Genomic DNA, 24,182 nt, shown 5'->3' with positions numbered 1-24,182 from the left:
TTATATTAACCATACCGCAACTAATTTTCTTTTTGAATCAATAAGAAACTTATTGACTATAAATGCATTTATTATTTTATCCGTAATGAATAGAAATTTTGAATAAATTGAATATTTACATCGGATATTATTTAAATTTATGCTATTTCCATCACAGAAAACAGAAAACTATAACATTTTATGTCTAATTAGATATATATGATTATGAATTCAAATTCTTATTGAGATTTCGTGTGGTGTCAACAAATTCATTATGGTTTCTGAATTTTTGAAAATTTCATTTGTCTGGTAATTATATAATATATAACTTTCGCGAAAAATTGAAATTGAAACAGTTATCAATTTTTTGTAAACTATATTGTAAAACTTTTTTTTCAGCGGGATTTTGGATCGGAAAATGATAGAAGCATCTCCTTCTCCAAGCCCGTAAAGGATGAAATCTCTTAGGGGCGTTGAGGAAATGTACTTTGTCGTTAATCAAATGTTCCACAGATTGTACACTCATCCAAAAATTGGTATCACTCTTTTCTTTGTTTTCTGGTTCAATCTATATAATCACATTTCGGCTACATTTGTTTTAACGAAAAAGAAAGTCGGAGATCCATTAACATACTCAGATATTTTAATTTTTTTAGTTTCAGGAACTTTCGAATCCGTGACACCTTATTCAAGAATGTTAGTTGTATACTTTGGTGCAAGTCTATCACTTGCGATCATCCTAATGTTCTTTTTATCAACGAATTTCTCATTAAAATACATTAGTTTCAATGTTAAAGTAATTTGTCGATCATTCTTCATTGTATTCACAGTATACTGTACGTTCATCATTACAGCGTTTATTAATTCCTATTCTCTTGCAGGAATAAAAGCATATACGATTCCTCTTACTGTTGCAGCAGTTTTACATGTTCTAATCTTAATAGTCTTCTTTGTTTTCTGTATTATCAGTTCGAAATCATACATGCAGATCATTCATCCTCTTATTTGCAATTGTCCGAGACATGCTTTAGCTTTTTACTTCTATATCGTAGGAACATTACATACTTCATCATATGTCCTTGATGGGAGCAAGATTTGCCTATCAATTTCCCTTGGAATTTCGATATTTACTTCATTTTATTTATTTGTCTATCCAATCTACGGATATCGCCTCCAAAACATTGTCTCTTTAACAATGGTACTATACAATGCGTTTGGAAACGCTTTTATGCTCACTTTTCCTCAATTTCGAATTTATGGATTATATTTAATCATTCCAGCGTTATTTATCTCATTAATCCATAATTTCTTGATATATCCAACCATTATCTACAAGTTATTTAAAGCAGATCGCTTCCAAATCGCTTATATCATTGGATATAAAAAGAAAATCTTCAAAGAATTGGACAATTTCACCGACAAAGTGATGAAACAGACATCACCATCCAAACTGAGGTATATTTTAACTGCTGCTGTCTATTACGACCATCCAAGACTTCAAAATATTTCTAAGATCATTTTGCAAGCGAATTCTGCAGATTTAGCGGACAATTTCATCATATGGGTTGCGTACGAGCTGTTAAATACTCACGCAGGTAAGTTGCCGGACCAAGAAAAGCAATTATTACAAAATTTATTTGATGATGTCAAGAAACATGAGAAACAACTATGGAAATGTGCATGGTTGAACTACTACGTGATATTACCGAAGATTACAGCACAAATTGGACATGCAAAGGCATTATATAATTCTGTATATGATTTATTTAAGACACATTATCCAAAAATAGAAGATTTTGGTCATCCAAGGTTTGACAATGGCAACCACGCTAAAGGAATCACAAGAACATTCAAAATTTTCAATTTTTACGTTTTAATTTTGATAATTTTGTTTGGATTTCTTCACTGGAACTATTTGAAGGCTGTTTTGAACGAGTCAACACATCTTAATGATACTCTAAATATCCAGTACCTTGCTGAATCTGTTTCTTCTTATGAAATTTTATCATTAAATAATTTGAATCAAAATTTTGACTTTGACAAGATCAAACAACGATTTAATGCATTAGAAACAATATCACAGCATTCGCAGAGTGTTTATCAGTTTATTCATCAAAATAATTTGAAAATTTCTTTTGAAAACATGAATTTTACTGAAATATTTAATGGTTTGAACAATTCATTATATAACTATGCAGATCTTTGTTACAAAGAGACATTTAAGTAGAGATATTTGCAATCATTATGAATATATTCGTGGAATTACTTCTATTGAAAGAATTTTATTACATGTTTCTCAAGGTTTAAGAACAATGAATGATACTTATTTCTATGAAGCTGATGATCAATATTGTGAAATACATCATCACAAGATATATAAGAATTACGTCAAACAAATTCCAAATGATTTTTTGTCTTTGATGGGAAATTATTTTTTGTCATCGAAAAAATCACTGAATTCTACGGGATTTTCTAATTTAGTTTTAAAGACAATAGAGAATATGGATAATACTACTAATGAATTACGTGCATGGAGATTCTTCTATATTGGAAGATTTATTATTTTCACAATGAATGTTGTTTTAATTGTAAGTGTAATTAACGTTTTGACATGGATTTCAAGACATTTTGTTTTGTTCGAAATGACGGAAATTAGGAATATTCTAGAACAAGTTTCTAAGTATTGTGATATTAAGAGTTTAGGACAGAAGTTGGCTTATAAAGATGTACAACAAAATTGGTTGTTTGCTGATTGTGATTTGCCGATAATTACAGTCAATAAAGATGGAATTGTTGTTTTCCAGAGTTCTATTGCTTCTCCAATGTTGCAAATTCCTAATGGAATACATATAATGGACAGCAAATTGCCGAATGAAATGATAAATGAGGTTTTAAAGAGAATAGAAATATACAAGAAAGATTATAATCCTAGATCTGAAGATTTGTTTACTGCAATGCAAATGCATTTCGTTGTTTGCCCGCATTATAAGTTTAATGGTCAGAAGTTGGATTTGTCTTATTTGGCATTGATTAATATACAAAGTCATATGAATGAAAAGAAAGAAATTAAAAAGAAAATTGATCAGTTGGCACTCTGTTCGTATCCTTCTTTCATTAAGGCTTACGCGACTTACACAAGTCCTGGAAGATTTACTAATGTTGGAATTATTAAAATTCCTGAATTTGACAATCCAGAAATTGAATTAAATAAACTCGCAAGTATGAGAATGATGGTAACTGATAAACTATGCAAGCTAATGAATATTAATATGAATTACTGCAGACTGAGAGAAGAAGGTTCTTTGATAATTACAACAGTGAATAGAAACTCTGAAGCAACACCGTGGAATATGCATACTTTAGGTGCGGAATTCATGAGAAAATTGAGAGAAATGATTGCAAAAGTGGGAGAAATGTATAATTTCGAATTGAAACCGGTTGTTTTGTTGTACAGATGCCATGATGCACCTTTGTTTGTATCACAGGAACACTTGGCAGTGACTGCTTTCGACATGGGATTCGAATACTCCGCTTTGGAAAGAATTGACAAATGTGTGACAACTTCTGTCAATTACACAGCAGAGAAAGCAGAATCTAAGCCTCAAAGTGTTACAAGGGTTAGATCTTGTGTTACACCTCGTGGTGAAAACTTTGATATCCTTGTTATTGTTTAAACCTAAAAAATGTTTTATTTTTTCTTTTAAATATATTAAAGTTTTTTATATATGAGAATTCTGGAGTTTGTTTGCATGCAACTGTTGTCTTTATCTGTAATTGGATATGAATACGATTTAGAATTTATAGAATTATATGCAAAGAATAAGCAATTGAATGATTTTATCGATAAATTTAGGTATCGTCTATTAGAAATCACTGTCAATCTATAATAATAAAAGTTAATATAAAAGTGAACGAATTTTGAGTGAAATATGATATTTGAAACAGAAGAAAATGGTTTTCAAATAAGATATACTTTAATATAATAGATGGAAAAAGATGATTATCAGATAATAACTGAGAAGATATGGAGAATTCTAGGTCAAGTAAAGGGATATGATAAAAATGATATGAAATTAATGAATCATGGCTTATAGTAGTTAGTATTTTAGTCATCGAGTAATATATTAGAGAAAATCGCTCATATTATCCCAATTTTTTATCGAATTTTTAAGATTTGATCATGAAAATCTTTTCTTATGTCTATGCCTATTTTACTTCTTGATTTTTGTTCGGCAATTAGCTGTGATAAAATCTTGGAGGGGGAAATTGGGCGGTTTGACAATCGCTCGATACAAAAAAAATACAATGATACATTTCTTCCTTGTTTTTAATCGCCAAGGTAAAGCCCGTCTCTCCAAATGGTATGAGCCACAGACAAAGAAGTCCAAAGATAAAATCACTCGCGAAGTCTCAAACGCCATTTTATCCAGACCAGCCAATTTCTGCACATTTATCGAATGGAGAGATAGAAAACTCGTCTACAACAGATATGCTTCCCTTTACTTCGTCATGTGCGTCGATGTAAACGATAACGAGTCAATGATGCTCGACGCCATTCACTTTTACGTCGAAACACTCGATGCATTCTTCGGCAACGTTCGTGAAGTCGATATCATCTTCGGCTTCCACTACGCTTATATGCTTCTCGATGAAATTATTCTTGCAGGCGAATTTGTTGAATCATCTCGTGTCAATCCAATACAATCTCTTGTTGATCAGCGTGAAGCTATTCTTGCTGAGCCAGGCAAAGCATTCGAATTATAAATCTTTAATTTATTTTTTGTCAAAAATAAGATTTACGATTATTCTAAATTTATATTTTTTTCTCATAATCATTCCTTATCAGTTCCAATTCTACAGATGAAAACTCTCACTTACATGAAGCATATTTGATATTTTTACTGATCAAATTTTTTTATCGAAATTTTATATTTTATCATTGAGTTTTAATAAGTTTTTTCTTATGTCTGATACCATATTTTGTTATAACTATGTTAAAAATTTTCATTTGTTAAAAAAAATACAAACAATATTTTTTATTTATGGTGATCCTCTAGTTGGAGAAAAAGAAAATGATGAGCTACTTGATGGTGATTTGATTCTCTCTGTAAGCATCATGACTTTTTGATCTAATGTCATTTGAGAATTATTATAATTGTTCTTTAATGTATTGATCTCGGTAATGATTCTCGAAGAGTCAGCAAATGATCTGGAACGGAGTTGCTTCAATTCTGACAATGTTTCAGCAAGTTTTTCTTTTAATTTCTTTTCACGCTTTGCGCTACGAAGAAGAATCTTCTTGCAGTATTCTTCCTTCTCAGCAATCCTTCTTTTAATAAGCTCAGTGATCGCATCATATATTGACATACCTGTAAATTGAAGATCTGGCAAAATAGAAAGCAGTTCCTTTTTAACATTGTCAATTTCTGATTGTACACGAGTGTTGTATCTGTCACGAACAAATCTAAGTAAATCATCAGTTCTTAAATCTGAAGTACTATTCAAAGGCAAATTTTGCTCGAATAAGCAGTTTATCACTGTGATAGCTTCTGTATATTGCTTCCTTGCCTTGTTTAATGTAGCTTTGGCGTCATTTGTCCTTTGTTTTTGTTGATTATAATTGACATTAGATAAAGCATCATTTTGTATACGAGACATTGATGTTTTAACGTAACTTGTTAGTTTCTTTTGGATATCTCTCATTTCAAAGACTTGTTTATTAACTAAATCCGAATAATTCCTTTTCAAATTTGCTAAAGAATCACGAGTTGAAGAGAGCATCATTCTTCCTCTACCTGAAACAGCTGATTTTGCTTGTAACTCTGCATAATGAGCATCGGTTTTGCTCTTTAATAATTCAGTTCTTTTCTTTTGTCTCAATTGGAGTTCCATTAGCTCATTTTCAAGGAGTTCAAAGCTCTTTCTGAGCTGTGATGTATCCAATCGTGCTCTCTTTATCTCTTCTTCCGCAGCTTGTTGTTCGTGTCGTAATACGTTTTGATAAAATTGGAGCTGTTTTTGGTAATCAACGAGTGTATTAAGTTCTTTCTGAAGTTGTGGTTCAGTATCTGAGTTAATAATTTGAACGAGTGTTAATGCAAGTTGATAATGGAGGTTGTTCAATGTTATTCGATCAAATTTGATTGTCTTTGATTGCCTTTGGAAAAGCTTTCCTAACTCTGACCGAAGACAACGTAATGAATCTTCTCTGAGGTCATCTAACGTGTAATTCATATTTTGCTCAAAAAATTTATATCTTTTACAAAAAAAGTTTACAACTGTTCAAATAGAAAATGATTGGATTTACGGTTCTAAATCCGAATTGTTTTCATAAAATGACATCACCTGATTAATTATAAACATGAAATCATAAGCATCTTGTAAAAATAGTTCATTTTGCACATTTTTGATAGCAAATTAGAAGTCAATGCTACTTAAATTGATGATATATCTCGCTCTGAATGATATTACTTAGTAGAAGAAAAATATTCATGAATAAAATAGAGAAAATAATATTTTTAAAAAACAATAATAATTATTGAGTTAATTCTTGTGGATTTCAGAAGCTTTTGGATTGAAAAATGTTTCTTGATTAATGTCAATGAGTGGTAGCAATTTCATTTCATAATAGTTATTGGTCTTGGAAATGGACATGGCAGCCATAAATGGAGAAAGAATAACTTTGTGACTTAAATCACAGTGTAATTCTAGTAAGTAATTAAAGCATTTCTTCTGATGATTAAGAATAGATGCATTAATCAATGTTGTGTTGTCATGATAATAAACACGATTGATATCTAAACCATGTGAAACTAATGGTTTCAAAAGATTGAGTTTACCACTGCGAACGCATTCAAGTCCTGGATTAGTAAGATGTTTGTAACCTTCGTATTCATTTGGATCAACACCGCATTCAAGAATTTTCGAAACAACTTCTTCATTACCACAAACAACACTAACATACAACAAATTTCCAAGTCGTGGATCAGGAGTAATAAACTGTGGTTCTTTTCTCAATACTCCATAACAAAGTTGGAATTCTTTTGTAGCACTAGAAACAATATTAGCACTAAGCTTATCATTGAATTGATATTTAATGTAATTAGAAATTAAGTATCCACATAATTAAATTATTTTATTTTCTTGGACCATTGGAATTAAATATGAAAATGCTTCCTCAAGAGAAACTTCCCAACTAAAAAGATATTCAACAAACATGGTATGATTAAAATGAAAATGTATATTATTGACTATGTTGTCATTTGATTTAATAAATTTCTTGCATTTAATGAGGAAATCAACATCATTATCATTAGATACTGAAATCAAATACTTATTATTTTCTTCAATATCAGCATGAGGAAGCAAGATTTTCTTCATTTCTTCATCATCGGTAAGACTAAGACATGTGCATTCTCCAATATATCCTGCTTTTGCACCTTTGTTCAATAAGTATAAAACTGTTTGTGGACGATTGTATTTAACTGCGATTTGGAGTGGTGTTTTATCAACAAAAACGTCAATGTTCATCTTACTTTGTGAAAAAATGTAATCAATGATGTCAGGAGAATCTTCGTGTTTGATAACTTGAAGAAGATATTTCATGTGGTAATCATGTGGAACTTGGAAGTTCTCATAAATACTTTTGACTGTTTTTCCATCAAATTTTTCGATGTTATTCAAATCTATTTGAACACCATTTAAGTTAAATGGATAGTGACAACGCTGATATATTTCAAATAATGTGGATTTGTCAAGAATTCCTTCAGCAATTTTAAGAAATTCTGTCAATTTGTAACATTTAATGATGTATTTAAACCATGGAATGATTTTGTTTTCTTGGAATTCTGATTTGCGACGAGTGATCAACTCATTGATAGCTAATATAGCATCTTCTGTATTAATCAATTTAGTATTGCTATTCAACAAATTAATGATGAAATTTGTATGAATATTTGTCCTGAAATCTTCATTTCTAATCAAAGGAAATGAGCTTCTGGCAGTCGATAGTTTCTCAATCGAAGCAATATTTTTTGTCGTTAATTTTATGTGCTCTAAGGATCCATAATTACCAGTAGTCATTGCATAATTCAGAACCTTATCCTTTGGGACATAAACTGCATTTTTCGGATTTTTATATAATCTGTTAGCAGCTTTTTTATTTTCATTATGCACAAAATCAAATTCTTCTTTTGTTAGTTCTATATAATCGAATAAAATACTGTTTGTCCTAGAAACATTTGCATATAGTTCTTGAACTGTATAATGCTTTTTAATTTCAGGATTCATTAAGAACTTGTGAAGATATGATCTATGTTCGCTTCTTCCAATTAAAGGGATGGCGTATTCAACAAATTCTTTGTTCGATGCAAGTGAAGACATTCCCATGATAAAACGATGATCAACTGCTATCAATGATTTGCAACTTTCAATATTCTCAAGAAATGGTGAGAAAAATGTTTTGTTATTAACAACTTGATAAATGTAATCATCTAATGTTTGACAATCAGTTATTTGAAAGAGATTAAAATTCTTCATGCAATCAGGAGCGTATTGAAAAGTCAATATCATCAAATTGCAAATCTTCAATGGATTTAATTCATTCAAATAAGCCAAAGATTTTTGAACAAAAGTCCTGAAATAACTCTTATAATTCATTAAATCTATAAAACTATTTCTTTGTTTACCTGACTTTTGATATTTACTTTCTATATATGACATTTTTTCTAAATTGATGTGTTTGATCATATCAGAAATTAGTTTATCAGATTTGATGATTTCATCTGAAAAATGATAAAAAACTGATGGCCAAATAAGATCATATGTTTTCACGATATTAACAGCTGCATTAACACTGACGTTATTTTTGAATTCGTTGATAATTTGGATAAAATTATCCATATCTTTTTTCTCTGCAACTATTTCAAGATAAAAATCAGCGTCCGACGGAGAAACAAAATTATTACAAATATGTGGTGGTCTAACATCATTCTTTAAGAGGTTTTGAGCACCTATGAGTAAATTTTGATACAAATTCGGGAATTTTGTTTTAATTTTTTCTAATGAATGTGTATCTAAAGTGAAATAATTGAATGAATGTGTTTGTAAAAACAAATTCATGTGGAATTCATCATTATTATCCAAGAATCTATAAAACAAATTAATTATGTTTTTCTCTTCTATATTCTTAAAGAGATTTGTAAGTGTTTCGCTATCTTTGGTAAGAAAAACATTGTCATATGTTGGAATGATATGTTCTGCAAATAATTTGATTTCTTCTTTCATGTTTTCAATCAAAAATGGAATGAAATAACTGTTGTTAAGAGCTTTTTTGTTCAGTTGACAAAATTCATAAAACTTTTTAATAGAATATGTTTCTGTGCAAAAATATAATTGATTTGATGGATATTTTCGTACTTTCTCAAGCAACCATTCATATATATCATCTCTTCTATATAATAATGCAATGACTGCATAATCAACAAGTTTAATTCCTTGTTGTTCACAAATTCTTAAGATTTCTTTAGAACCACCTGCAATAACAAATTGTGGTAAAATAATAAAGTTTGTTTGACTTGAAATGCAGTATTTGAATATATTAACTGATCCGTAATACGCTGCAACATTTATAAATGAATATAAATCATCTGGTCTTTCTTCAAAATAAAATCCAAAATTTGTAAAATTTGTATCTGGTTTTGAAAGTTTTAAGAAATAATCAAGATCATCTTTGATAAAACTTATGATAACTTCAGTTGTGAGAGGAAGTAAAATGATGCCACGTTCAGGAATTGTTTTTGGGTCATAATTTTTTGAAATTAAAAATGGAAGTTTGGAAATAAAAAGATATGGCACTTCATTTTCAGGATAGCATTGAGAATGATTTGATATCTGCATTGAATTAACATAATCTTCGTAGTTTTCTTGAATTAAAATTTTTGAAAATTCCCGTGGAACTAAAAGAAATGAACGGAATGTATATCTGAGTTCCTCAATAAGCTTTGTGTATAAATATGCATAATCAAGATATAAATTGGGACGAATTGAAACACAAATGTTGAATTCACTTGAGCCGAGAGTTGGATGTTCTGAAATGTATTTGATGATATATTTTGTAGATTATGCGTCTGTTTTGCTATAATTCAGTAGTTTTTGTTGAAAAGTTTCGAAGTTAGTAAGAAAACTTGGAAGTTCAATTGTCTGGTGAATAGGAGATGGTAATATTATAGATTCATTGTCTGTAGATGGAGAATTGCATATAATTGGAGCCGCTAATTGCGCAAATGATTGTTCTAAATTCGAAACAACTAAAGGTATTTTTAATCTCGGAATGGTTCGTATTTCTGATCTAATGGGAACTGGGAAGTAATTATTTGGTTCGTTGTCCTTTGTTGATGGGCCATAACTATACATGGAGGCGCCTATAAAAATTCAATAGTTTACAAAGTAATCGTTGATAGAGCAAAAAAAATCATCATATACCATATTCTGTACAAGTCCATATTGCATGCAAACAATATCGTATAATGCCTTTCTTATGACATGATTCATGATCAAAAATCCTCCTAAATATTGAGAGGAAAATCAAAATTAAGAAGATCTGTATATGAAGAATTAATAACAGTTTCAGAAAAATTGCTGATCAAAAATGCAAGCAAAACATCATTTCATCATCTGTTTGAGGTATTGCAATTATATTGATTCAATGATAAAAGATTCAAAAAAAAACTGTCAAGTAAAACTAATAAAATATATTTAATAAACACAAAACTTCAATGGTAAATAAGATTTAGGAAGAACACCTTGTGAAATTTATCAATGTAGCTGATATCAATATTGAGTTAGAACTTGTGGATTTTTGAAGCTTTTTGATTAACAAATGTTTCTTGAAACATGTCAATGAGTGGTAGCAACTTCTTTTCATAATAGTTATTTGTCTTGGAAATGGACATGGCAGCCATATATGGAGAAAGAATAACTTTGTGACTTAAATCACAGTGTAATTCTAGTAAGTAATTAAAGCATTTCTTCTGATGATTAAGAATAGATGCATTAATCAATGTTGTGTTGTCGTGATAATAAACACGATTGATATCTAAGCCATGTGAAACTAATAGTTTCAAAAGATTGAGTTTACCACTGCGAACGCATTCAAGTCCTGGATTAGTAAGATGTTTGTAACCTTCGTATTCATTTGGATCAACACCGCATTCAAGAATTTTCGAAACAACTTCTTCATTACCACAAACAACACTAACATACAACAAATTTCCAAGTCGTGGATCAGGAGTAATAAACTGAGTTCTTCTTCTAAGAACTCCATAACAAAGTTGAAATTCAATTTTAGCATTAGCAACAATGTCATTACTAACAGATGCAAAAAATTGACTTGTGGCGCATTTCAGACTATCAAAACCGCATGATTTAATTAATTTATCTTGTGTGACCATTGAACTTAAATATGAAAATGCTTCTTCAAGAGAAACATCCCATGTAAAAAGATATTCCATGAATTCCTTAAATTCGAAATTCTTCTGTAACTTATCGATGACTTTTGCATTATCTTTAACAAATTTCTTGCATTTATTGGTGAAATCAACATCATTAGTTTTGGATAGTGAAATCAAATACTTCTGATGATTATCCATATCAACATAAGGAAGCAAGATTTTCTTCATTTCTTCATCCTTAGTAAAAGTAAGAATTGTGCGGTTTCCGATATATCCTGTGTTTGCACCTTTATTCAATAAGTATAAAACAGTTTGTGGATGATTGTATTTAACTGCGTATTGGAGTGGTGTTTTATCAACAAAAACGTCAATGTTCATCTTACTTTGTGAAAGAATGAGATCAATGACATCAGGAGTATCTTCGTGTTTAAGTATTTGGAGAAGATATTTCATGTGATAATCATGAGGAACATTAACATTCTCATAAATGCTTTTGATTGTTTTACTATCGAATTTTTCGATGTGATCTAAATCTAGAGTAACTCCATTTAAGACAAATGGATGGTGATAGCGATGAGAAATTTCAAATAATGTGGATTTGTCAAGAATTCCTTCTGAATTCTTAAGAAATTCTGTCAATTTATCACATTTAATGATGTATTTAAACCAAGAAATGATTTTGTTTTCTTGGAATTCTGCTTTGCGATGAGTGATCAATTCATACATAGCTAATATAGCATCTTCTGTATTGATTGCTCTAGTATTGCTATTCATCATATTAATGATGAAATCTGTGTCACAAAGTTTCTTGAAACTTTCGTTTCTTATCAAAGGAAATGAGTTTTTGGTCTGGCATTGACTAAGAATTGTAACAAGATCATTTTTCGTTAATTCAAAGTGTTCTAAACAATCATAAATACCAGTTGTCATTGCATGTTTCAAAATCTTATCCAATGGATAATAAATTGCATTTTTCGGGTTATTAAACAATTCGTATTCAGATTTTGAATTAACATAATCGAATTCTTCTTTTGTTAATTCGATATTATTGAGTAAAAGATTATGTTCCTTTGAAACATTTGTAACAAGTTCTTCAACTGAATAATGTTTTTTAACTTCAGGATTCATTAAGAACTTGTTAATATAAAATTTATGTTCAGTGTCTCCAATTTCATGGATGACGTAATCGACGAACTCTTTGTTTGATGCATACTTCGACATTCCCATGATAAAACGAGCATCAGCAGCTATCAATGACTTGCAATTCTCAATGTTTTCAAGAATTGGTGAGAAAAATTTCTTGTTATTAACAATTTGATAAATGTAATCATCCAAGTTTTCGCAAACAGGTATTTCAAAGATGTTGAATTTCTTAATGCATTCAGGAGCGAATTTAATAGCTAATATCAACATATAACAAATTCTTATTGGCTCCAATTTATCAATAAAAGCCAATGATTTTTGAACAAAAGTTTTCAAATTTTTGTTATAATGCTCGAAATCTTTCCTAACAAATCTTTGGTTAACAACATTTTGAAATGTACTTTCTAAATAAGACATTTTTTCTAAATTGATATGTGTTGCCATAATAGAAATGTATTGATCACTTTCGATGATTTTATCAGAAAAATAATAAAAAACTGATGTCCAAATAAGATCAAATGTTTTGATAGAATCAAGAGCTGTTTCAATAGACACAGATTCTTTGAATTTGATGAAAGTTTTGACAAAAAGTTCCAAATCTTTTTTCCTTGCAAGTATTTCAAGACACACGTTAATCTTACTTGGATCTTTGAAATAATCGGTTATTTCTTGTCCATCTGCCTTATCTTCGAAGCTTTTTTCAACACCTGAAAGTATTTTGTTATACATATTCGGGAATTTGAATCTAAGGTTATAGATGGTGTCTTTAGATAAACTGAAATAATCAAATAAATGTGTATCGTAAATCAAATTCATGTGAAATTCGTCATCATTATACATGAAACTCTCAAACAATGAAATTATTTTGCTCTTTTTTACATCTTTAAAGAGATTTGTATGTGTTTCGATATCTTTTGTAAGAAAAACATTGTCATATGTTGGAATGATATGTTCTGCAAATAATTTGATTTCTTCTTTCATGTTTTCAATCAAAAATGGAATGAAATAACTGTTGTTAAGAGCTTTTTTGTTCAGTTGACAAAATTCATAAAACTTTTTAATAGAATATGTTTCTGTGCAATAATACAATGGATTTGGTCTATTTACTTCTGATTGCTCAATCAACCATTCATATATATCATCTCTTCTATATAATAATGCAATGACTGCATAATCAACAAGTTTAATTCCTTGTTGTTCACAAATTCTTAAGATTTCTTTAGAACCACCTGCAATAACAAATTGTGGTAAAATAATAAAGTTTGTTTGACTTGAAATGCAGTATTTGAATATATTGACTGATCCGTAATACGCTGCAACATTTATAAATGAATATAAATCACCTGGTCTTTCTTCAAAATAAAATCCAAAATTTGTAAATTCTGATTGTTGTGTTGAAAGTTTTAAGAAATAATCAAGATCATCTTTGATAAAACTTATGATAACTTCAGTTGTGAGAGGAACTTTGATGAAGCCAAGAACATCTACTTGGCTGTAATTTTTTGAAATTAAAAATGGAAGTTTGTAAACGCCAAGATGTGGATATGGATTTCTGCAAAAAGAATTAGAATAATTTGATATCTGCATTGCATTAACACTGTTTTCGTAGTTTTCTTTAATTAAAATTTTTGAAAATTCTTTCGGAACAAAAAGTAAAGAACGGAATGTAAATTTAAATTCTTCAATAAGTTTCGAGTATAAATATGCATAGTCAAGATATAAATTGGGACGAATTGAAACACAAATGTTGAATTCGCTTGCTCCTAGAACTGGATGTTCTGAAATGTATTTGATAATAAACTTTGTAGATTCTTCGTCTGTTTTTCTATAATTCAATAGCTTTTGTTGAAAAGTTTCCAGATTAGTAAGCAAATCTGGAAGTTCAATTGAAGAACTTTTTGGAGATGGTATGCTTAGAGAACTAAATTCCATGTATGCATCATCATCAATTATTGGAGAAGCAAGAATTGGTGCTGAATAAAATATATCTCGCAAATTTGATGGAATTTGTAAGTCCACCATACATGGTTTTTCTGATCGAACTAGATCTAGAAAGCAATTGTTTGGTTTGCGTTCCTTACCTCGTTGCCTTAGCATTATAAAAAATTTCAATAGTTTACAAATAAACATCAACATAACTTCAGATAATAACTAATTATTTTCAATCTGCACCGATCTACACAACTGCGCAGTTATCTTTAACTTGGAGTAGATCGATCTGCATCAATCCTCTCAATTGGATTTTTAATTTGTACAATATTGGTGAGCTGAAAAGATGAGTGACTCAATATCATTTCCTTTTACTCCAAAGAATATATTGAAATAGCTTAAACAATATATTGGTTCATGCATATCCCATTTCTTTGAGTTGATATTCATTAATGAAATTTTTTTACTACATTTAAAATAAAGTTTTTAGACAGCAAATCATCTTCAATTTATCAAACTTTATCTTGAGAAAGAAGCAAAATATCAAGTAGCAAACAATGCATGGTTTATGCACATCCTATATCTTTGAGTTGATGTTCATTGATGAAAAAAAAACTATTTTATTTAAAAAAGTATAAAAATATAAAAAATTCTTTATTTTCAAATTCTTGTAAAGTTTCCAGACAACAAATCATCTTCAATTTCAGTAACTTTGTCTTGAGAAAGAGACAAAATATCAGATGATTCCAAACCAATCACAGGCTGTCCGAGCAATGAGTAATAAGCTCTTGGTCCTTCGAAGAACTTATTCAACTCAATTGACACGTATTTAATAGACAAAGCTTTTTCATTTGTCAGTTGAATGACAGGAATAACAGCACCTTTATATCTCGTATTCAATGTCTGCTGGAGTTGATCATTTTGTCTAATCAACAAATGCTTATCCAACAGACAGTAATATACTTCAGACTCGTAAGGCATCGTGTCCTCATCGAAAGGAGGCCTGTACAATTCAACAGGACATTGAGGAAGATTAATTAATTTGAACGGTATGACAGAAATATCGACATCTTTTACAGGTTCGATACAGAATTTCTGACAAAGATTTTCGTACTCTAAATATTCATCCCATTCAAAGAACTGGTCCTTATTCAAAGAGAATATCAATGCCTGAAGAATTGCTGCTCTCCTCATGAATGGATATATTTCTTCTTTATCAGTGATTTCTTCACAAATTGATTTGACAATTCTCGTGTATTCAAGGCCTGGTTTGTCCTGCATTGACAACTGTTTCACGAGATTGCAGAGTTTGTTGTTGTTGAACGTTATCAAGTCATCTGATGGCATATGTGCTTTCTTCCACGCAATTGCGAAAAGAGATTTATACAGCATGGAATTGGCTGGTGAATCTAATGCTCCTGGATTCATTCTGTGTCTTGCTTCGAGGTTCACAACACTGGAGGAAATCAGTTGTGAAATGACAGATGAAGTGTAATTAAGAATTGAATCTTGTGGTCCGTTGATTGGTTCATCCAAATCGACTTCATCTATGTCGAAGTTGGTGTATTTGCAGAGAGGAATCATGTCATTTCGCAATCCTCTGCAAAGAGAACAGTAGAAACAGCCAGATTCTTGCCTCATGACGCAATCTGAATGGCAGATATGCTGGCATGCTGTACAGACTTTGTAGCTCTCGTATTTAATCGAATGGTCTGTATTAAATGTTCGTAAACTCTTTTCTATGATTGATGGAACGAGAGATGTATGAACGAACACTGGGAGATTGAGAGGTTCGGTTCCTTCTTCCTGGCAGATGGAACAGACTTGCTTCAAATCGGCTTCGTCGTCGACATCTTCCATGTCATTGAACAAATTGTTGTTGATGTTCAATGATTGGATGGCTCTTTCTCTTGCTGCCCTTGCGCGCTCTTTGTTCTTCTTGATCTGGGCTACTTTGTCAAGAGTATTTCCGATTTGAACTCCGAATTTTGCCAATAAAGCGGCTGTTGTAGGATTTTCCTTGGCAAGATCAGTTAGTGACATTGTCTTTTCGCCTAAATCGTAGGTATTGATGATTAATTGTGTCAAATTCTGATCGAAATTGTTGATATCAGGGCGAATTGCCTCTTTTGATGGAACAATAGTGGTATTATAGCCTTCTAACTGGCATAACACGTTGAGGTAGCCGTTGAGAAGTTGTCCATCAGCTGTATTTTGTGTACTTGTTAAATAAATTGCGGAATATTTAACAGCAGGTGTTGAAAGTATCCTTAGAAGGCCTTTGCGGTCATCATCTTGTAATGGGAATGAAAATGGGATCTCTTTATTTTTGGCAGAAAACTCATTCAAAATTGAATAATTGTAGTTGGTTTTGACCCATGGAACTCCAAGAGTCCAAGGATGGGAATCTTTGAGGGTCAAGAGGGACTTTGAGCCAGTAGTAATTGTCTTAGTGAGATTGTTGATATGTAATGGGATTTGCGTGGCCACATTCTTAATATTAGGGAGTGTTGATTGGATATCTGAGTAACTCTTGTCTCCGCTCTTGAGTAAAGCAACAATTGTTGAATCCAAGAGGTCTCCAGAGTCATTCATGAAGCAGGATCTGTCAGTAACTAAGAATAAAGAGTCAAGAACGAAAATTGAAAGGGAAAGTGACCTTTCTTCTTCATTATCAGATAATACGCCGTACGTAATAGCCATATATTTCATGAAACTGTTGATATCTTCTGTATATTCAGCACAAATTTGGACTAAAGCGAAAAGAGGAGCGAATCTGTATTGTAAGTTGTACTTGTATGAAAGAGAAATTAACGAAATATACGTTTCATCATCGTTTCTGACATATTTATTGAAATGAGCGAATCTTGAAGCGGCAATATGCTTTATTGGCAAGCAAGCGATACGGCTGCACAATTCTGTACGTGTAATACCTGCAATGGTGGCCATATGGTCAAGCCATTTCGGTATATCATTCGATAATCTCAATTCGATTTCGAGAAGAATGTATAAAGCTGTAGCTTGTGAGATCTCTGTTGATTTATCAAGTACGTTTCCGTATTCCGGTTGTTTATTTTTGATATATTCTGCGAAAACATCGAAAACTTTTGGAGAAAACGCTTTTGGAATTGAATTTAATGATGTCATGAATCCGCCAACTGTAAATTCGAAGTTGTGAACGATAGATTGAATTTGGTTTGGATCATCAACTTTTATATTCATTTGTCGTGTAAATGGATGAATTCCAGCTGTCTGGACTAATCTCTCTGCTATTTGCAATGCTATATTCTTGATTGCGTCTGGATCTTCCTCAGGAACAATGCAGGAATCAAATTGGCCCAAAATATCTGCAATTTGAGTGTTTTTGACTGTATTCATATTCGGAGCTTTTACTGATAATATGCAGAGGGCTCTGAGGATGGCTATGGCTTGCTGCGGCCAATTAAATCCTTTTCGGAACAAAAGATCGAGATTTGAAGTTGAAAACCAGTGGAAAATGCCTTTAGAGAATTCCTCGATTTCTTCTACGCCTTTGTACTTCTTGCCTCCCTTTGCTTCAAGATTTACAATCATTGATCTGTTAACAAAGATAGGAAGACAGAAAATTAGCCTAGGAGCGATATCCCTTCTAAATACTGGATCGTTTGAAACGTTTGAAAGTAAAGTTGAGAAATTTTGAGCTGCTTTTCCAATATTATGTATATTATCGAAAATTCTTGGTATATCAGCATAGCGAGAGAAAGCTAATGTAAAGCAACGACGAATTGCATCACCATATGAAGTATGTAAGAGCATAAAATTGACAATTCTTTCTGCAGCATTAGTTTCATTATTATCGAATGAAAGTGGGAGAACCTTGATGAGTGCTTGAAAAACAAGTTCGTATTTTTGGTATAAATCCTGAGGAATGTCTGTTTTTTCGAGATGTTCTGAACAGCCAGGATGATCTGGACAAAATCCTTCTTCCTTCCATAACTGCTTATCACCACAGTCACAAGAAGCGTTTGAAGAATATCTGAAAGACACCTGGTGGCCTTCATGCTTTCCATTCAGAAAACATTTCAAACAAACACAGCTATTAATGTCATTCTGGCATGTTTCGCAATGGAGTGCAAACTTCTTGCTTGTCCAGCTGATGCCACAAGTTTTCTTTGGAAGTAATTGAGTTACATACTGTCCCCATTGTTTTGGAGTGTAATCTCCATAGACTACCTTCTCCACTCGATCAATGATGCTTGTTGGAGAGATATTTATTTTGTCTTGGGGAATAGATGTCCTCATAAATAAAAAAAATTGAAAAAAAAATTTGATCAAAAAAATTGAAAACATAAATTTTTCAAAACCAACTATAACACTTATTTCGAATCTATTTTCGATCACTATTGAAATAAAAAAAAGTTCATCAGCAAAAAAGTCAATCAAAAATCTAGATTTGAAACGTGAGTGGGTAAGTTCTATATAAGTGACTTTATTCAAATAAGTGTTGCATTAAATAAATTTGAAATAAAATGAGATCATTCAAAATACAAAAAGCTTAGAGCTTTAGTGTTTCTATATAAAATAGTCCTCCGTTAGTTTTTGAATGAAGTATATGAATGCTTATCAACGATCGGATTTGCAACGATTAAAATATTCAAAATTCATTTAAAGATTTGTTTCGATCATTAGCCATTCAGCGAATTTAAAAATTGTCTAGAATCAAATTTGAAAAGCAATAATATACAAAAATTTCAAAAACAAAAAAAATTATATAAAATTAAAGATATAATTACCATGTTGTAACCACTTCTCCATTCTGAGTTTCCATCATCTTTGCTCTCATGAAATCCGCCAAAGCATCTTCTTCAAGGATGAAAGGAACAGTCAAACAACAAATGTAAGCATCTTTTACAGAAAGATTTTGGTCGACTGTTTCCAATCTGTTTACAGAGTTGTGAGAAGACAATTGTCTGAGGGACATTCCTGATGTTGAAGTATCCATTTTAGGGAATCTCTTCTTGATGGATCTCCACAATCTGTCTCTAGACAAAACAGAAGATTCATTGTCGATATCTTTCAAATCAATGAATGGAAATTCCACGCAATACTCAGCGAGTTTCGTTTCTTTCAAGTTCCTGTTGCAAGTGATGATTGCAGTAACACAGTTCTTGGCGAATTCAAGGAGAACTTCTTCTTTCGCCATTGTTCCCAATTCTTTTTGTGACAATGTTTGAATGAAAGAGTTGATGTTTTTGTTGACAACTCTCTTCTTCAAAGTCTCGAGTTTGACACCATCAAACATAGTCTTTGAGTTGTACTGTATAATGTTTCCTCCAATGTGTAATGGTGTCTGTGCAAAAGTGGAGAAAAACTTCGAAACAGCGGAAATTAATTCGCTGACAGTTGTGTATTCGCCAATTTTACTTCTCAAATACAAGGCAGTGAACATCGTGTCTCCATTACCACCGAAATTGTCGAATGCAGAACTGCTCGAGGAAATTCCAAATTTGCTGGAACTGTCAAAAAGTGCCATTGATGCTTGACGACCAAATAAACCACTTAATTGAATCATTGAATTCTTTGTTGACAAGTCGATCTCGTTGTTCGACTCCTTGTTGAATGATTCAATCCTTGCGTTCTTGATCTTCGATGCATCATGGTTTCTCTGGGCGGCCATGTCTGAAACGATATTGAATGAAATTTGAGATTTCATTCTTGTCAAATCTGCCAACAAAACATCGGGTTGTCTTAAGCGCCTCGAGAAGGTCTTGTTGGCAGCATTGTACTCTTCCATGAGATTCGTCTGAATCCTGTTCGGTTTCTTCAATAAACTGTCGATAAATCGCTGTGACACTTTTTCAAAATTGAGTAAAATTCCCAAATTTTCTTCTGAAACAGGATTTTCAGGGGATTCCTTGAGTTTGACGCCGTCTTTGCAAGTTCTGAAGTCTGGAAGTACTTGCTTGAGTTTGCAAGCTTCGATGTGTGCGCGGATTAATGAAACAATTGGTTTATCACGCGCCAATTTCGCTTGCAAATTCTGTTTGAAAATTTTTGCGTTGCTCCAAACTCTTTCTGTGAATTCTTCGATTGTCAAGTTCATTTCGTTCTGTGTAACAGCCGTTGTGGTTGTTTCTGTACCACTTGGCTGCCAGTTCTGGTCCTGGATTGTTCCGTAAATGTCGAACTTCTGTTTCGAGTGCAAAAACAAAATAAAAGCTCTCATCAACGAAACATAAGATTTGCATTGAATTTTGACAGCTGAGAAATCCAACATTGATTGAGTTGAGCCATGTTTTGTTACGTTTACATGGAACTGTATTTCCTTGTCAATCCTGTGGACTTCTTCGAGTGTTGATTCCAAATTGATGCATGTTTTTCTTGGAATTATTTCGGTTTCTGGTTCTTGAATTCTTCCAAGCATTTTGTTGTTCGATATTCTCTTGAGTTCGCAAATTGTTTCGCGATTCAAGTCTTCTGTGATCTTCCTTTTATCAGACCAGCCTGAGAACTGATGCCATTTGTGTCTCTGTCTCGTGAATCTGATCCACAACTGCCAACAACGCAATTGATAGGAAATTTCTCCTTGTTTCAACAAAATGAAAATGAATTGTAAAGCAAGTGTTGAGTTTTTCTGGATACGCATCATCTCTTCAAGGTTCTTGATCTTCTGGATCTCTTTAACTTTGTTCCACCTATTCAAAATTTTCAGAAGGAAAAACCGTTTTTCACGTTGTTGATAAAAAGTGACAGTTTGTTTCAATTTTGCTTTTTTGTACGCGTAGTCGTACCAATTATGGAGAATATCGTGTTGCATCTGTCTTTTGTGTTGGTTTATCTCCATATATCTCGACCACGCGCTGTGTGCGAGCTTCATGAGTTGCAGATTTCGGAAGATATCCGAGTTTGCGGCCAAAGCTTGATCTGTTGTACGTTTGACTGACTGGTTGTATAAGGCTTTGACTGCTCGTGAGAGGATCTGCTTCTTGGAGTAGTTGATGGCCCTTGCTTTGCGTTTTTCGAACTGATTTAGTTTATGTTCTTGGACATTCCAGTGAACATTGACTTCTGTTGAGTTGAGAGTGATGTAATGCTTACTGTCTTTTGATTTGGCAGGTTGCTGTGATTGCATTAAGCGTTTCCATTTAGTAAATCTGTACCAATTCTGAAATATTGTCAAAACATTGCCAAAAACTCTGTTCTTTTTGACACTGAATGAGATAAATGCAAACTTAAGTCTTTCTTGGCGTAGTTTCCTCGCTGCTTCTTGCCATTCTGTAAAATAATTAAATTTCATTGGAGTATACGCAATATGAACGAATTGGTAAAGGAATTGTGAGTTAAAACCTTTAGGAGTGTAAATTTGGTTGGAAATGTAAAAGTATGGAAAAGCCGCAAATTCTCTTCCGTGAGGAACGAAAGTTAGTTGGTTGCAAGCGTTCTTTAGCTTTTTGAATTCTTTCTTGATAATCGTTGGGTCGTTAACCACAGAGATTCTCCAATTATGAAAAAATAATTCTGTAATTCTACGATGATACTTTGTCCGGAGCTTGATAAAGTTCCTCCAATGCATTTTGTTTCTATAAAGACGAAAAGCTGACTGTATTACATATGCATAATGGTCTTGATAATTTGATAAAGTATAATTATTAATAAATTCTTGAGCAAATTTTGATTTCTCTGATCCTGATATGACATCTTTATTCTCAAGTGACTTCGATGATCTTGATGTTTTAACAGGTGCCGTAATTTCAATCTGTTTTGACAAATGTTGCATTCCTAGTTTGATAAGTTCTCTCTTATCATCATCGCTTTCGAATTTGTCATCTTCTTGTATTGTTGAGAACTGATCAAAGCTGCTATTTCTAGGAATCTCGATCTTAATTGTTGAACCAGAGCGAGCCGATGTTTTAACTTTGGGAATAACGATAACTGCTTTAGAAGGAGGAGCTGCAACTGGCCGTACACTTTGTGTTGCAGTCCTCGCATAAGCAAATCTCTTCATATCAAATTTTCAATCAAAATAATAAAGAGATGTAACGAGTTATTCGAAGGAAAAAAATTTTGTTGATATCATAGAAATCGGAGAATATTATCAAATCGCGACAGATTTTTATGAGTAATTATTTCATTTATAAGGTTTTCACTCCAAATTTGAGATCAAAATTCTTGCAAGAATCTGAAAAACAGAATTTGGTAAGCACCAGATGTCCACAACAACATCTCATTATATAATTTCCAATCACTCCTCTCATAAATTCAAAAATTTCAAAAATATATCAAACATATCGACATGTTTAACTATCTTGTGACAAATTCTTGTAGTACTTTATAGTAAAAGAACTTTTGTAAACTGATGAAATTAATTTGATTAATCAAGTCATATGTTGCTATAAAATAAAAGCAAATCATTTTTAATATGAATATATTCGAGTTTGAGATCATAACATCAATATATTCACAATGACACTGCATCTGAGATTGTTATCTTTATCATATTTTGCAGTAATTTGCAAAAGAATTTAATTGTTATTCTATTAAAGCACCATTGAATATAACAAAGTTAATATTATATGGCCTCAGTGATATTTTATTGAAACATTAGAACACTAGTAGAAATTATTTAGAATTGACGAAAGCTAAGATCAAATTTCCCACAAATATTGGGTAAATGCATGTCTTTTCATTCATATCATCATATTTATAGCAATGGCATGTTTTCATTGACAACTCATAATGATTTGTTGCAACGTTCCAACAATCACTTCCTTCTCCTTGAATAAAAAAAGCAAATAATATGTAATTATTTTTATGCAGCAAAAACTCAAAATAGTTTGCGCGTATTTCTTGCGATTGTAGTATTTTCTTTCAAATCAGATTTTTGAATTGTAAACCGCCTTTCATTAACGACAATATTCATGATGAATTTGAAAACATTATTTTTTTCTTTTCATTAGATAACACATAATAACATTATATTAAGAACAAGCAACTTTTCAAGTTTTCAATGTCTTTGCTCAGGTCATTCAATTTAAAAATATTGCAAAAATAATTATTAATAAACATATCAATAATTAAAAAAGATATTTTGGGAAAAATCTCCTTACATCTTACAATTTCAATGATGAACCGTGAAAATGTATCAGATGTTCTAATTTCTTAGTAATATCCAAGAAAATCATATTCGATTTTCTCCACCGATAATAATTCGTTTTTTGGATTTATCGTTCGAGGCTTAGCCAATTGTAAAGAAATTAGAAATGTCAGACGACCTTCCAAACCTTAAGCAACAGAAAGTCCCACAGAGTGAATTCGATGCCAAACATAAGGATCGTGAAGCTGCCCCAGCTGAAAAGAAGAAGACAAAGTCAGATGATGATAAAGCGGATGTTAAGGTAGAGAAGAAGAAGAAGGAATCAAGCTCATCCGATGGCGGCAAGGAGAAGGAAGCCAAGGAAGAGAAGAAGGAAGAAAAGAAGACAGATAAGCCAGCACAGAGTGGATCTAAATGCTGTTTATTGATTTAAATACGAATATATCTTTGAATTTAAAATGCTTACTACTTTATATTAAACATTCCCGTATTTATTTAAGATCAAAGTCCTTTTTATACGTTATTACTCAAATTAATTTCCGAAAAAAAATCGGAAATTACAACGAGACACTATAAGTTTCTTTCATTATTTTAAAACGATATACATA

At 31.7% G+C, this 24,182-nt stretch overlaps 9 protein-coding genes across 9 annotated transcripts; 4 read left to right on the top strand and 5 right to left on the bottom strand.

The window, feature by feature from the left end:
* Nucleotides 1-400: 400 nt before the first annotated feature.
* Nucleotides 401-2,505, top strand: TVAGG3_0339800 (uncharacterized protein; the record flags this gene model as incomplete). The annotated part of the gene is made up of 1 exon (XM_001323577.1): nt 482-2,206. One exon carries the CDS (start codon nt 482-484, stop codon nt 2,204-2,206), a length of 1,725 nt encoding a protein of 574 aa, XP_001323612.1.
* Nucleotides 2,506-2,549: 44 nt separating this feature from the next.
* On the top strand, nt 2,550-3,653 carry TVAGG3_0339790 (uncharacterized protein; the record flags this gene model as incomplete). Its single annotated transcript, XM_001323576.1, has 1 exon — nt 2,550-3,653. One exon carries the CDS (start codon nt 2,550-2,552, stop codon nt 3,651-3,653), a length of 1,104 nt encoding a protein of 367 aa, XP_001323611.1.
* Nucleotides 3,654-4,075: 422 nt separating this feature from the next.
* On the top strand, nt 4,076-4,955 carry TVAGG3_0339780 (protein transport; the record flags this gene model as incomplete). Its single annotated transcript, XM_001323575.1, has 1 exon — nt 4,285-4,743. The coding sequence occupies one exon, from the start codon at nt 4,285-4,287 to the stop codon at nt 4,741-4,743; it is 459 nt and encodes a 152-aa protein (XP_001323610.1).
* Nucleotides 4,956-5,014: 59 nt separating this feature from the next.
* Nucleotides 5,015-6,214, bottom strand: TVAGG3_0339770 (uncharacterized protein; the record flags this gene model as incomplete). The annotated part of the gene is made up of 1 exon (XM_001323574.1): nt 5,020-6,213. The coding sequence occupies one exon, from the start codon at nt 6,211-6,213 to the stop codon at nt 5,020-5,022; it is 1,194 nt and encodes a 397-aa protein (XP_001323609.1).
* A 276-nt stretch (nt 6,215-6,490) lies between these two features.
* TVAGG3_0339760 (Ankyrin repeat family) lies at nt 6,491-10,385 on the bottom strand (the record flags this gene model as incomplete). Its single annotated transcript, XM_001323573.2, has 1 exon — nt 7,105-9,876. The coding sequence occupies one exon, from the start codon at nt 9,874-9,876 to the stop codon at nt 7,105-7,107; it is 2,772 nt and encodes a 923-aa protein (XP_001323608.1).
* A 58-nt stretch (nt 10,386-10,443) lies between these two features.
* On the bottom strand, nt 10,444-14,676 carry TVAGG3_0339750 (ankyrin repeat and EF-Hand domain-containing protein 1 family; the record flags this gene model as incomplete). The annotated part of the gene is made up of 1 exon (XM_001323572.1): nt 10,821-14,669. The coding sequence occupies one exon, from the start codon at nt 14,667-14,669 to the stop codon at nt 10,821-10,823; it is 3,849 nt and encodes a 1,282-aa protein (XP_001323607.1).
* Nucleotides 14,677-15,128: 452 nt separating this feature from the next.
* On the bottom strand, nt 15,129-18,782 carry TVAGG3_0339740 (ubiquitin-dependent protein catabolic process via the N-end rule pathway; the record flags this gene model as incomplete). The annotated part of the gene is made up of 1 exon (XM_001323571.2): nt 15,162-18,782. The coding sequence occupies one exon, from the start codon at nt 18,780-18,782 to the stop codon at nt 15,162-15,164; it is 3,621 nt and encodes a 1,206-aa protein (XP_001323606.1).
* Nucleotides 18,783-18,948: 166 nt separating this feature from the next.
* Nucleotides 18,949-22,491, bottom strand: TVAGG3_0339730 (uncharacterized protein; the record flags this gene model as incomplete). The annotated part of the gene is made up of 1 exon (XM_001323570.1): nt 19,270-22,485. The coding sequence occupies one exon, from the start codon at nt 22,483-22,485 to the stop codon at nt 19,270-19,272; it is 3,216 nt and encodes a 1,071-aa protein (XP_001323605.1).
* A 1,236-nt stretch (nt 22,492-23,727) lies between these two features.
* On the top strand, nt 23,728-24,104 carry TVAGG3_0339720 (uncharacterized protein; the record flags this gene model as incomplete). Its single annotated transcript, XM_001323569.2, has 1 exon — nt 23,741-24,007. The coding sequence occupies one exon, from the start codon at nt 23,741-23,743 to the stop codon at nt 24,005-24,007; it is 267 nt and encodes an 88-aa protein (XP_001323604.1).
* Nucleotides 24,105-24,182: the final 78 nt, after the last annotated feature.

Source organism: Trichomonas vaginalis, chromosome V (genome assembly GCF_026262505.1).
Source record: "Trichomonas vaginalis G3 chromosome V, whole genome shotgun sequence".
In the NCBI taxonomy this organism is placed as follows: Eukaryota; Parabasalia; order Trichomonadida; family Trichomonadidae; genus Trichomonas; species Trichomonas vaginalis.
Note: the sequence above shows the minus strand (reverse complement) of the source record. Positions and strands in the feature narration are given on the sequence as shown.